Genomic DNA, 12834 nt, shown 5'->3' on the forward strand with positions numbered 1-12834 from the left:
GAACCACAGGCACATAGACACAGGCAACAGAGCTTGCACAATGTCGGCACTAGTACAGTGTATATCCACCTTTCGCAGCAATGCAGGCTGCTATTCTCCCACGGAGACGATCGTAGAGATGCTGGATGTAGTCCTGTGGAACAGCTTGCCATGCCATTTCCACCTGGCGCCTCAGTTGGACCAGCGTTCGTGCTGGACGTGCAGACCGCGTGAGACAACGCTTCATCCAGTCCCAAACATGCTCAATGGGGGACAGATCCGGAGATCTTGCTGGCCAGGGTAGTTGACTTACACCTTCTAGAGCACGTTGGGTGGCACGGGATACATGCGGACGTGCATTGTCCTGTTGGAACAGCAAGTTCCCTTGCCGGTCTAGGAATGGTAGAACGATGGGTTCGATGACGGTTTGGATGTACCGTGCACTATTCAGTGTCCCCTCGACGATCACCAGTGGTGTACGGCCAGTGTAGGAGATCGCTCCCCACACCATGATGCCGGGTGTTGGCCGTGTGTGCCTCGGTCGTATGCAGTCCTCATTGTGGCGCTCACCTGCACGGCACCAAACACGCATACGACCATCATTGGCACCAAGGCAGAAGCGACTCTCATCGCTGAAGACGACACGTCTCCATTCGTCCCTCCATTCACGCCTGTCGCGACACCACTGGAGGCGGGCTGCACGATGTTGGGGCGTGAGCGGAATACGGCCTAACGGTGTGCGGGACCGTAGCCCAGCTTCATGGAGACGGTTGCGAATGGTCCTCGCCGATACCCCAGGAGCAACAGTGTCCCTAATTTGCTGGGAAGCGGCAGTGCGGTCCCCTACGGCACTGCGTAGGATCCTACGGTCTTGGCGTGCATCCGTGCGTCGCTGCGGTCCGGTCCCAGGTCGACGGGCATGTGCACCTTCCGCCGACCACTGGCGACAACATCGATGTACTGTGGAGACCTCACGCCCCACGTGTTGAGCAATTCGGCGGTACGTCCACCCGGCCTCCCGCATGCCCACTATACGCCCTTGCTCAAAGTCCGTCAACTATACATACGGTTCACGTCCACGCTGTTGCGGCATGCTACCAGTGTTAAAGACTGCGATGGAGCTCCGTATCCCACGGCAAACTGGCTGACACTGACGGCGGCGGTGCACAAATGCTGCGCAGCTAGCACCATTCGACGGCCAACACCGCGGTTCCTGGTGTGTCCGCTGTGCCGTGCGTGTGATCATTGCTTGTACAGCCCTCTCGCAGTGTCCGGAGCAAGTATGGTGGGTCTGACACACCGGTGTCAATGTGTTCTTTTTTCCATTTCCAGGAGTGTAGATCACAAAACCTAAATCTGGCTGACCATCCTCCTGAACAAAGTATCTTACTAATGTGCCACCTCAGTTTGTTGAAGGCTAAGAGTTTGTACATTGATTAGGTATGGGAGTTACATGCGTGTATCAAAGCAGCAGTTTCGCCTGTATAAATTACACTGAAAGTTAAAAATACTAGACCACTCTCCCAAATTCTAACTGAAGAGTCATACAATTCTCTCTCAAAAAGCTAATTTGTAAAAACCATGTTTACGATGACACACTCTTAGCATTATGTACTGTCAGGCGTGACAATCTGTGCCATTAAGACAAACTTTGATTTTGTGTGATCAAATCATTATGATATAATACATATCAATAAAAATAAAGCTTTGAAGTATTAAAGAGTATAAATGTCAGTTTTGTATTTTTAAACACTTAAATCTCTACATCAAGTTCTGTTGTTACCATTAAACTTAATATAACATGGCTGGTATTTAATTATGCTGTTTTCACTCTTCACAGTAAGTCTGAAGGATATTAACATTGTTGCAATTTCTGACAAAAACTGGATGCTCTGTTTATAAAAAAAATCTTTATTCTCCACTTGTAGAAACAGACGCACAAAAGTTCAAAGTTATACAAAGATCATTTATCAAACATTTCTGGAATGACCTGCCCACTGAGTTCACTGTAACTTCTGCTTCTGTGATGTTCTTTCACCTCGAGTTCCACTTACACATCTTCATTCGGTCGCGTCTTCCTTAGCCACTGAAAAGGGTTCAGAGACAGTTTCTGCACCAGAGTCTGCTATAACAACCTCTTGGTTTGGCCTGTCTCTTGCATCCGTAGGTGTGGATTCAATCTTCCTTACAACATCCTGCAATCAAATTTAATACAGTGTGATGCATCAGGAGCAAACAACAGCAACAGTCTGTCCACAAGGGAATGAAGATAACATTTTACACTATTGCTAAGCAAGCAGAGGGGGAATAAGGAATGCCAACTTCTGGTATTCAATATCTTCTAAATTACAGAAAAAAATTAAAAACTGGTAGTGTAATAACCTAACAAGTAACAATATTCTCTGGGACTGGCCACCCTGTACAAGGGTTGGCAAATACTGGAGTCCTATGAGGTGAGAAATCAGTCTTCCAAAATAAGGACATTGGTGATTAAGAGCCACCAGTGTCAAACTGAGTATCTATTATGAAAATGAACAGTGGAATGTATTATACATGTTTACCAGGGGCCATCCACATTCTAACCTCGAAGTGTCTTAGTAACACCTGTCACGAGCAGTCATGGAAAGCTGAGATGACTGAACAGCTGATTCATACAGCTAATTACTTGATGTTTCCATTAAAAATATTAACATTTTAATGTTAACAATGACCTTCCATTGTTAGGTTCTAGAGAGCAATCAAACTGCTTTTTCTGAGGAGAACATTGTGTTTTCAGGAGCAAATACACAAGAACATGTAAGGAACAATTTAACATTGAATTTTCATTAATTGCTTTTGGCATATCATATGTATTGTACATTACTGCAGAAATCTAGATGCAAGTAAACAAAAAATGAGGGAAAATGAAACTGCCAGCACACAAGCTGACAGACCTCTAGCTACACTACAGAGCAATCTGTCAACTCAACCAAGATTCCACCTTTACATTCATTGTCTTCATAAACAGGCAACCAAACTGTCACTTACAACCTAACCTAGATCTCTGGCTATGCTACTTATCAGTCAGTCACCACATAGATTCTGCGTTTGAGACAAAAATCAGTAGTCCTATTTCGTAATTATAGAAGCGTCCGATTCCACCTGTCTGCTTTGACCTGTGACATGAATACAGCAGAAATGGCCATTCTCAGCATCTCCAATATGGTGCCTATGACGTTACTTCATACATATGGCAACAAACATGAAAATACATATACAAAGACAATAACATCTCCCTCCAATAATACAATCAACTAACAGGACAACCATAAGAAATTGGGGGTTTTAGGGTGGGGACAAGCTAAATATAACAGTAAAAAAATGATGCCAAAACACACAAAATGATTGGCGAAGAAAAAGCAATTTACCAAATTCTGCTATACCAACCGAATCCACAGTAATCTGACACTTCCCTTGTCCTATATAGGTCAACCATAGCTGATTATACCAAACACCAACACCTACAGCTACAAAAATAGGAATCTGACATTTCCCTTGACCTACGTAGGTCAACCACAACTATACATACCAAAAAACCAACACCTACAACTACTAAAAATAAAGCCAGACTCAACACCTCAAAAATCCAAAAATCAAACATCCCAACAGAAACTGAAACACAATCAATACATACCACCAACAAACTCAGCACTGCAAACTAGGTTGGCCGCCCCAAACAAAAACAAAGACAAACACACACACACACACACACACACACACACACACACACACACACACACACACACGAGGGCACCATCAAAGACAACAGGATGACATCTACAAACACAACTAACTTGTAAACTCCGCACCATAATGACAACACACACACCACCACCCTTACGTCACGGGTCAAGGCACACTGGTGGGATCGGACGCTTCTGCTGACAATATTTCAACAAGACAGTGTCAAAGCACTGTATAGATCAATAAAACAAACTTTTATAAACAGCAAAAGCATAAAACTATGAATGAGCCATCCAGACAATGCAAGCAATCAAAGCAGAATGTGAAGGAAAGGCTGTCCACATAAAATGATTAATTCATAAATTAACAGCCTGAAAAAGTAGGTAGATAACAACTGCCCACTGGCTATCACATAATATCCTCCCACTGGCTGCTTCAAACTTTACACAGAAACCTGTTGCCAAGATGTACCTTATACTGTTGATAAGTGCAACCCACAAGCGATTTTGTATGACGTTAGCCAAAAGCATGATCACTGTTTTAGAGAAATCATTGTGTATGTACGTGTTTTAGTTATACTTTGAAGACCAGAACAGAAACATAGAATGAAGTACATAAATACAGAGATAAATGTAGGCAGCCCTCTCAGCCCACACCTGGTACTGAGGGATGTAAAGCATGTATGAGAGTTAAGTTTTAACAGCATTCTTTGATTTAACGATCCTACTGAAATGTGTACACTTGGTACATGTTTACATTAAAAAGTTGGTACCAAAACCATTTCTGAAACTTCCTGGCAGTGTTTTACTCCTGCCTTCCAGACTTCACAGAAGTTCTCCAGCATACATGTGGTATTAGCACTCCTGGAAAAGAGGACAGTTCAGAGAAATGGCTTGATTACAACCTTCACTGCTGGAAGAAAAGATAGTGAGGAAATACATGGCTTGGCCACAGCCTTGGGAAATGTTTACAAAATGAATGTTCACATTGCATCAGAGTGTCCACTGTTCTGAAACATCCTATGGATCCTACGGATCCAAGGAAATCCTCTCTGGCTTCCGGCGGCTATCTGATTTGGTGAAGACTGCCAGTCTCGCTAGCGGGATGAAAGCAGAGCTCACCATCTGCAGCATCGTCGACAGAATTGACTGCGGACCTTTGGTACAGAGCCGAGTGGAGGGTCTGAATCAGAGGCTGAGACGGTTCTGCGACCGTGTGGGCTGCAGATTCCTCGACTTGCGCCATAGGGTGGTGGGGTTTCGGGTTCCACTGGATAGGTCAGGAGTCCACTACACGCAACAAGCAGCTACACGGGTAGCAGGGGTTGTGTGGCGTGGGCTGGGCGGTTTTTTTAGGTTAGATGGCCTTGGGCAAGTACAGAAAGGGCAACAGCCTCAACGGGTGCAGGGCAAAGTCAGGACATGCGGGGACCAAGCAGCAATCGGTATTGTAATTGTAAACTGTCGAAGCTGCGTTGGTAAAGTACCAGAACTTCAAGCACTGATAGAAAGCACCGAAGCCGAAATCGTTATAGGTACAGAAAGCTGGTTGAAGCCAGAGATAAATTCTGCCGAAATTTTTACAAAGGTACAGATGGTGTTTAGAAAGGATAGATTGCATGCAACCGGTGGTGGCGTGTTGTCGCTGGTAGTAGTAGTTTATCCTGTAGTGAAATAGAAGTGGATAGTTCCTGTGAATTATTACGGGTGGAGGTTACACTCAACAACCGAGCTAGGTTAATAATTGGCTCCTTTTACTGACCTCCCGACTCAGCAGCATTAGTGGCAGAACAACTGAGAGAAAATTTGGAATACATTTCACATAAATTTTCTCAGCATGTTATAGTCTTAGGTGGAGATTTCAATTTACCAGATATAGACTGGGACACTCAGATGTTTAGGACGGGTGGTAGGGACAGAGCATCGAGTGACATTATACTGAGTGCACTATCCGAAAATTACCTCGAGCAATTAAACAGAGAACCAACTAGTGGAGATAACATCTTGGACCTACTGATAACAAACAGACCCGAACTTTTCGACTCTGTACGTACAGAACAGCGAATCAGTGATCATAAGGCCGTTGCAGCATCCTTGAATATGGAAGTTAGTAGGAATATAAAAAAAGGGAGGAAGGTTTATCTGTTTAGCAAGAGTAATAGAAGGCAGATTTCAGACTACCTAACAGATCAAAACGAAAATTTCTGTTTCGACACTGACAATGTTGAGTGTTTATGGAAAAAGTTCAAGGCAATCGTAAAATGCGTTTTAGACAGGTACGTGCCGAGTAAAACTGTGAGGGACGGGAAAAACCCACCGTGGTACAACAACAAAGTTAGGAAACTACTGCGAAAGCAATGAGAGCTTCACTCCAAGTTTGAACGCAGCCAAAACCTCTCAGACAAACAGAAGCTAAACGATGTCAAAGTTAGCGTAAGGAGGGCTATGCGTGAAGCGTTCATTGAATTCGAAAGTAAAATTCTATGTACCGACTTGACAGAAAATCCTAGGAAGTTCTGGTCTTACGTTAAATCAGTATATGGCTCAAAACAGCATATCCAGACACTCCGGGATGATGATGGCATTGAAACAGAGGATGACACGCGTAAAGCTGAAATACTAAACACCTTTTTCCAAAGCTGTTTCACAGAGGAAGACCGCCCTGCAGTTCCTTCTCTAAATCCTCGCACAAACGAAAAAATGGCTGACATCGAAAAAGGAATAGAAAAGCAACTGGAATCACTCAACAGAGGAAAGTCCACTGGACCTGACGGGATACCAATTCGATTCTACACAGAGTACGCGAAAGAACTTGCCCCCCCCCCCCCTTCTAACAGCCGTGTACCGCAAGTCTCTAGAGGAATGGAAGGTTCCAAATGATTGGAAAAGAGCACAGGTAGTCCCAGTCTTCAAGAAGGATCGTCGAGCAGATGCGCAAAACTATAGACCTATATCTCTGACGACGATCTGTTGTAGAATTTTAGAACATGTTTTTTGCTCGAGCATCATGTCGTTTTTGGAAACCCAGAATCTACTATGTAGGAATCAACATGGATTCCGGGAACAGTGATCGTGTGACACCCAACTCGCTTTATTTGTTCATGAGACCCAGAAAATATTAGATACAGGCTCCCAGGTAGATGCTATTTTTCTTGACTTCCGGAAGGCGTTCGATACAGTTCCGCACTGTCGCCTGATCAACAAAGTAAGAGCCTACGGAATATCAGACCAGCTGTGTGGCTGGATTGAAGAGTTTTTAGCAAACAGAACACAGCATGTTGTTATCAATGGAGAGACTTCTACAGACAAAGTAACCTCTGGCGTGCCACAGGGGAGTGTTATGGGACCATTGCTTTTCACAATATATATAAATGACCTAGTAGATAGTGTCGGAAGTTCCATGCGGCTTTTCGCGGATGATGCTGTAGTATACAGAGAAGTTGCAGCATTAGAAAATTGTAGCGAAATGCAGGAAGATCTGCAGCGGATAGGCACTTGGTGCAGGGAGTGGCAACTGACCCTTAACATAGACAAATGTAATGTATTGCGAATACATAGAAAGAAGGATCCTTTATTGTATGATTATATGATAGCGGAACAAAAACTGGTAGCAGTTACTTCTGTAAAATATCTGGGAGTATGCGTGCGGAACGATTTGAAGTGGAATGATCATATAAAATTAATTGTTGGTAAGGCGTGTACCAGGTTGAGATTCATTGGGAGAGTCCTTAGAAAATGTAGTCCATCAACAAAGGAGGTGGCTTACAAAACACTCGTTCGGCCTATACTTGAGTATTGCTCATCAGTGTGGGATCCGTACCAGATCGGGTTGACGGAGGAGAGAGAGAAGATCCAAAGAAGAGCGGCGCGTTTCGTCACAGGGTTATTTGGTAACCGTGATAGCGTTACGGAGATGTTTAACAAACTCAAGTAGCAGACTCTGCAAGAGAGGCGCTCTGCATCACGGTGTAGCTTGCTTGCCAGGTTTCGAGAGGGTGTGTTTCTGGATGAGCTATCTAATATATTGCTTCCCCCTACTTATACCTCCCGAGGAGATCACGAATGTAAAATTAGAGAGATCAGAGCGTGCACGGAGGCTTTCAGACAGTCGTTCTTCCGCGAACCATACGCGACTGGAACAGGAAAGGGAGGTAATGACAGTGGCATGTAAAGTGCCCTCCGCCACACACTGCTGGGTGACTTGCGGAGTATAGATGTAGATGTATAATTATGTGCAGGACCAAGACTCAAAGCTTGACTTGATATGCTCTTACGTAATGAGCTATGAAGTTTGGAAAGTGGGAGAGCAGTACTGCCAGAAGTGAAGCTGAGAAAGTAGTCAGAATAGCTCAGTTAGCAAGACCAATACCCACAGAAGGCAAAGGCCCATGTTCAAATCCTGGTCTGGCACACAAAATCTGCCAGGAATTGTCAATTATAGTGCACACTCCACAGCAGTATGAAATATTCTTTCCAAAACTAATGGTACTGAACACACTAAAATGGGAAGACAAAGGCACATTCAGCCGAATATTAAGAAATTTGGAATGGCTGTAGAATGAAGATAAATAAATAAATAAATGCCGTGTGACTAGGGCCTCCCGTCGGGTAGACCGTTCCCTGGGTGCAAGTATTTCGATTTGATGCCACTTCGGCGACTTGCGCGTCGATTGGGATGAAATAATGATGATTAGGACAACACTACACCCAGTCCCTGAGTGGAGAAAATCTCCGATCCAACCGGGAATCAAACCCGGGCCCTTGGGATTGACATTCTGTTGCTCTGACCACTCAGCCACCAGGGGTGGACATTGAGATTAATGGTGTACTGTCATACAAAGGCTGGCAATACAACACAGTAATTATGCATAGCCAATGAGAGTAGTTTTACACTGCCACTGAGAGGGAGAAAAAGAACCAGAGATGTGTGTGCCACTCCAAAGTCTAAGAGTTTGTATACTGCTCAACACTTTTTTTTTTTACTATAAATACCCTACTGAAAATATTTATGCTGATGCCACCAATTTGCTTTGATCCATGACATCACCAAAATGGTGAACAAACCAACCATCAATATGTGTACAATATGCACCATAATAAGAGTTTCAATTAGTGTCAGGGCATATTGGTTTCATCAATTCTCAACCAAACTCTCACCTTCCAACTTAACATAGATCTCGTGCAGAGCTACAGGTCAGTGTCACCATAACCTACTGGTTCTCTAACTACACAACCATAACATCATATACCACAATTATCATGGGTCAGAGACGACTGCTGATATCAGTTATATATTGGCTATGTTCAATCCACTTTTGCAAATCAAGGTAACGTTGGGAGATGAAAATTATGTTAAATTGCTACTGCCAAACTCATTGTGTTACAGTTCTGAATTAGCTCCTGTATGTTCCAGAGCAGGTGTGACTCATAGCTGAAGGCTATGAAGTGGAAGTACCCAAAAATATACAGAGTGTTTATGAACGAATATCGGGGTTTTAACGCTTTATAATATTCATTATATTAAACTTACAGTTATAAATGTTATGTCAAATGAAAGAGCAACTCAACTTTACCAAAAACCTTATTAAATGTTCATTGTGAGCACCATCTGTCGCACTGCACACATCAAGTCTATAGCCGAGTTCTTCCCAAATGTTGATAAGTGTGTCTTCAGTGATTGTAGCAACAGCTGCTTCAATCCGGTTTCTTAATTCAGGGAGGACTGCTGGTAGCAGAGACGCGCACACATGATCCTTGATGAAGCCCCAAAGGAAAAAAAATCTCGTGTCCGTCGGGTGAACGTAGAGGCCATGCAAAGCAAGCCCTGTCATTGGGCCTCTTGCGACCTATCCAGCGCTTGGGTACAGTGAAGTCCAACCAATCGCATACTTCGCTATACCAGTGAGGTGGCACTGGTGCCAAACAATTGTTTGAGTTGCTCTTTTGTTTGACATATCATTTATAATCAAGTTTAATGTAATAAATATTATAAAGCGTTAAAACCCCGATATTCATTTATAAACACCCTGCATATTAAAATACATATATCTGTGTTGGATTACAGGATTTAAATTTTCAAGACACATTTCAAATATTTTTCCAACATGAATTTATGTAATGATAGTCAAGGTTTTTGGAACAGCTGATATCTGATGTCAAGTAGCTTAAGGTTGCACTTTGAAATGTCGCACAGCTTTACACAGCAGAGGTTTGAGGGGTGTGGCTTCTGCAGGGTATGGCTAACACAGGCCTGATGAAGGTTCAGACCCTTCAACCAAGCTGTCCTATTTCACAAACAGAACTTGGGAGATGCCATATTGGATTTTGTCCTATTCATCTGAAGCCCATAATTGGTGCATTTTATATTATAACTTGCATCCTATGAAGATGTACTACTTCGAAGCACCAGCATATTAAGGATGTCTCAAAAAAGTGTCATTATTAGTACAACTTCTTGTAAGAAAAGGATGGGAAACGTCATACTGGTGGTTAAAGACTGTCCATATTGTGTTTTAGAATTGTAACTTGTGTTTTATGAAAGTATGCTGTTTCAAGGCAATGGCGCACTGAAGATATATCAAAACACATCATTCTTGGTAAAACTTTTCATAATGAAATGTCAGTTAATTACGACACATCAGTGATAACTGCCTTCAAGTGATCGTATAATATAAGACAAAAAGTGCAGAAGTATACAGCAGTTTAGTGCATAAAGATGCAGACTAATGAATGAAAGGGAAAATGGTTTGCATCCCGTTTTCTCAAAAAAAAAAAAAAAAAAAAAAAAAAAATTATTCACCATCGTGTTTTCTGAAATATTCTGGAACTGTCTTGATTTGTTCTGTAATATCAGGTGTTATGTACATGGTCATAGACAGCAAGAGACTTAAGACCATTGGTCTATTATGGGATTATAAAATTGGTTGCTGGGTTTTATATGTATTTCTTGTACTGCATTGTATGTTTCTTGGAATATGGCAGGATTTCTTGGGCATTGTTTCATAATCCAATGCTATAGTTTGCTTATCAGTTGGCAAAGACTATAAATGTGACAGGAAGAAAACTTCCTGTAGTAACAGATTAACCTGTGGCGAAGTCCACGGTCTGTTAGGTTGAAATGAGTCAGTTTGGTTGAGAGTTGGTGAAGCGAACAAATGTCACTTGAGCAAAACTGGCTGTGGTAAAGGACTAATCTATCATTCAGACCAATGATAATTTTGGAAAAAATTGTGAGTAGGCTAGTTCCAAAATATTTTAGTTTCTAGGTTGTAGTTATGCAGAAGCCTATCAGTACAGTTCAAATTTTACAGAACATTCTGTTTCACACAACAACATTCTGCACAATATATTCCATTATGCACCACGTAATCTCATACACTCCACATCATTATGTTTATCGAACATTTTCTTTTTCTTTCTGCCATTTTGTCAGCAGTTAGTGTTATCACCTGCAGCACACAATACAAAAGCCACCAACACCAGCAGTGTACTTTTAGGCTATACATATAGACAGCCTGTATATGCAACACTTGTCTTCAGATGTTTACCAAACACTCATACAAAAATGCATTCTAAATAAATTAGAGCTTACCATTCCCTTCAACACTTTTCCAAATACAACATGCCTCCCATCAAGCCATGGTGTTTGTTTTGTGGTGATGAAGAACTGAGAGCCATTTGTGTCCTTTCCTGCATTGGCCATTGAGAGCCAACCTGCTCCATAGTGCTTTAGCTTGAAATTTTCATCAGCAAACTTATCTCCATAGATGCTTCGACCTGGTTGTAAGAAAATACAATTACTTTAAACAATTTTGACAAAACAGTGGCCACCAAGCGTCACTGCACAGCACTTTGCTAAGTTTGTTTGGGCAATTTAACAGCTCTATAAAACTGTCCAAACAAACTAACCGAAATGCTGTTTCAGAAAGTCAAGTAGAGTCTGTACTGCTCAGTATATACTTTGTAGTATGATAATTCTATCTTTACAATATCTCTGTATGTGTAGAGTAAGTCAAGAAGCTACCCACCTCCAGTTCCATCACCCCTGGTAAAATCACCTCCTTGTATCATGAAGTCTTTAATCACTCTATGAAACTTACTTCCCTTGTAACCTTCTCCTGCAGGCTTTTGTGCAAGCTCAACAAAATTCTTAACTGTCTTTGGAACAGTTTTACCGAACAGACCAATCTCTATTCTGCCCACATTCTCCTCTCCGATTTTTATGTCAAACCATACCTGAAACAAAGATATCAATATTACATGTCAAAACTAGCAAGTACTGTTAAAAATATGCGAATTCTGTGGTATTTACACCGAACTTCTATGTACTTAAAATTATCACAGTAGTTTTCACTCCAGCGGTTCTTCGTAAATGTTAATGGATTGATGGGACATGCAGCTAGAATATGTTGCTGACGTTTGCACTTAGTATTATTTCTGAAATAATGTTACTTCTAAAATATTTTTCCAATACCTTATCTGTTACTTTAGGGCCTTTCTTTTGATCACCCTCCGCAGCAACAACGTAGCATACTAAACACAGAAAAACTGGCACCAGAACTTGCCAACGAGCCATTGTAGAACGTTACATGCATCAAAGGCACTTAATCAACACCACCACCACGCTGTCACTGAACTCCCGACCTCTCCAATCTCTAGTTTTCTCTCGCCACTGTAGGTGTGAAAAATCTGAAGGTATGCGTTGTCCAATCAGAATTCGACAGCTCACTGCCTTCGAAATCCAAAGATTCCGATAATACTGGATCTCTCGTCCTGCTATCGCCTGCAATGAAGTAAAATAGTACGAAAAAATTTACCTAAGTTCTAATAACGTCGATGTACTGCACTTTTTGTACACTGTATTCTGCGCGTAATTTATTATCATTAAGATCGATTAACACTGAACGATACGGACAGTAACTGTACGGAACTTCATAAAAGTCCACGATGCGTTACGGAAGCGCACAGGCCGTCAATGAAACGTAACAGGTCGCTTACGCCAAGCTTTCTCGAAAGGCGTTAACTTTTACCAAGAGCGGGAGAGAGGGAATGGCATCGGTTTATTTCATTAATTTGCCTTGTTTCCCCACAATGTTCCATGATAATTTGAACATTTTTTTGATGAGTGTTCTCC

The 12834-nt window shown here is 42.1% G+C and overlaps 1 protein-coding gene across 1 annotated transcript; it reads right to left on the bottom strand.

The window, feature by feature from the left end:
- Window positions 1-1869: 1869 nt before the first annotated feature.
- LOC124794810 (peptidyl-prolyl cis-trans isomerase 5-like) lies at window positions 1870-12414 on the bottom strand. The gene is made up of 4 exons (XM_047258469.1): window positions 12175-12414; window positions 11729-11936; window positions 11293-11477; window positions 1870-2174 (listed from the first exon to the last, which is right to left on the bottom strand). Exons 1-4 carry the CDS (start codon window positions 12274-12276, stop codon window positions 2040-2042), a joined length of 630 nt encoding a protein of 209 aa, XP_047114425.1. The 5' UTR covers window positions 12277-12414; the 3' UTR covers window positions 1870-2039.
- Window positions 12415-12834: the final 420 nt, after the last annotated feature.

Source organism: Schistocerca piceifrons, chromosome 4 (genome assembly GCF_021461385.2).
Source record: "Schistocerca piceifrons isolate TAMUIC-IGC-003096 chromosome 4, iqSchPice1.1, whole genome shotgun sequence".
Taxonomy (NCBI): Eukaryota; Metazoa; Arthropoda; class Insecta; order Orthoptera; family Acrididae; genus Schistocerca; species Schistocerca piceifrons.

What these genes read in the sequence shown, in the direction of transcription:
- LOC124794810 (XM_047258469.1), bottom strand. Translation starts at nt 12,276, where the DNA reads ATGGCTCGTTGGCAAGTTCTGGTGCCAGTTTTTCTGTGTTTAGTATGC. An exon ending in CAGGGGTGATGGAACTGGAG is followed by an intron (nt 11,478 to 11,728) that starts GTGGGTAGCTTC and finishes TCTTACAACCAG; the next exon opens with GTCGAAGCATCTATGGAGAT. An exon ending in GAAAAGTGTTGAAGGGAATG is followed by an intron (nt 2,175 to 11,292) that starts GTAAGCTCTAAT and finishes ATTTGATTGCAG; the next exon opens with GATGTTGTAAGGAAGATTGA.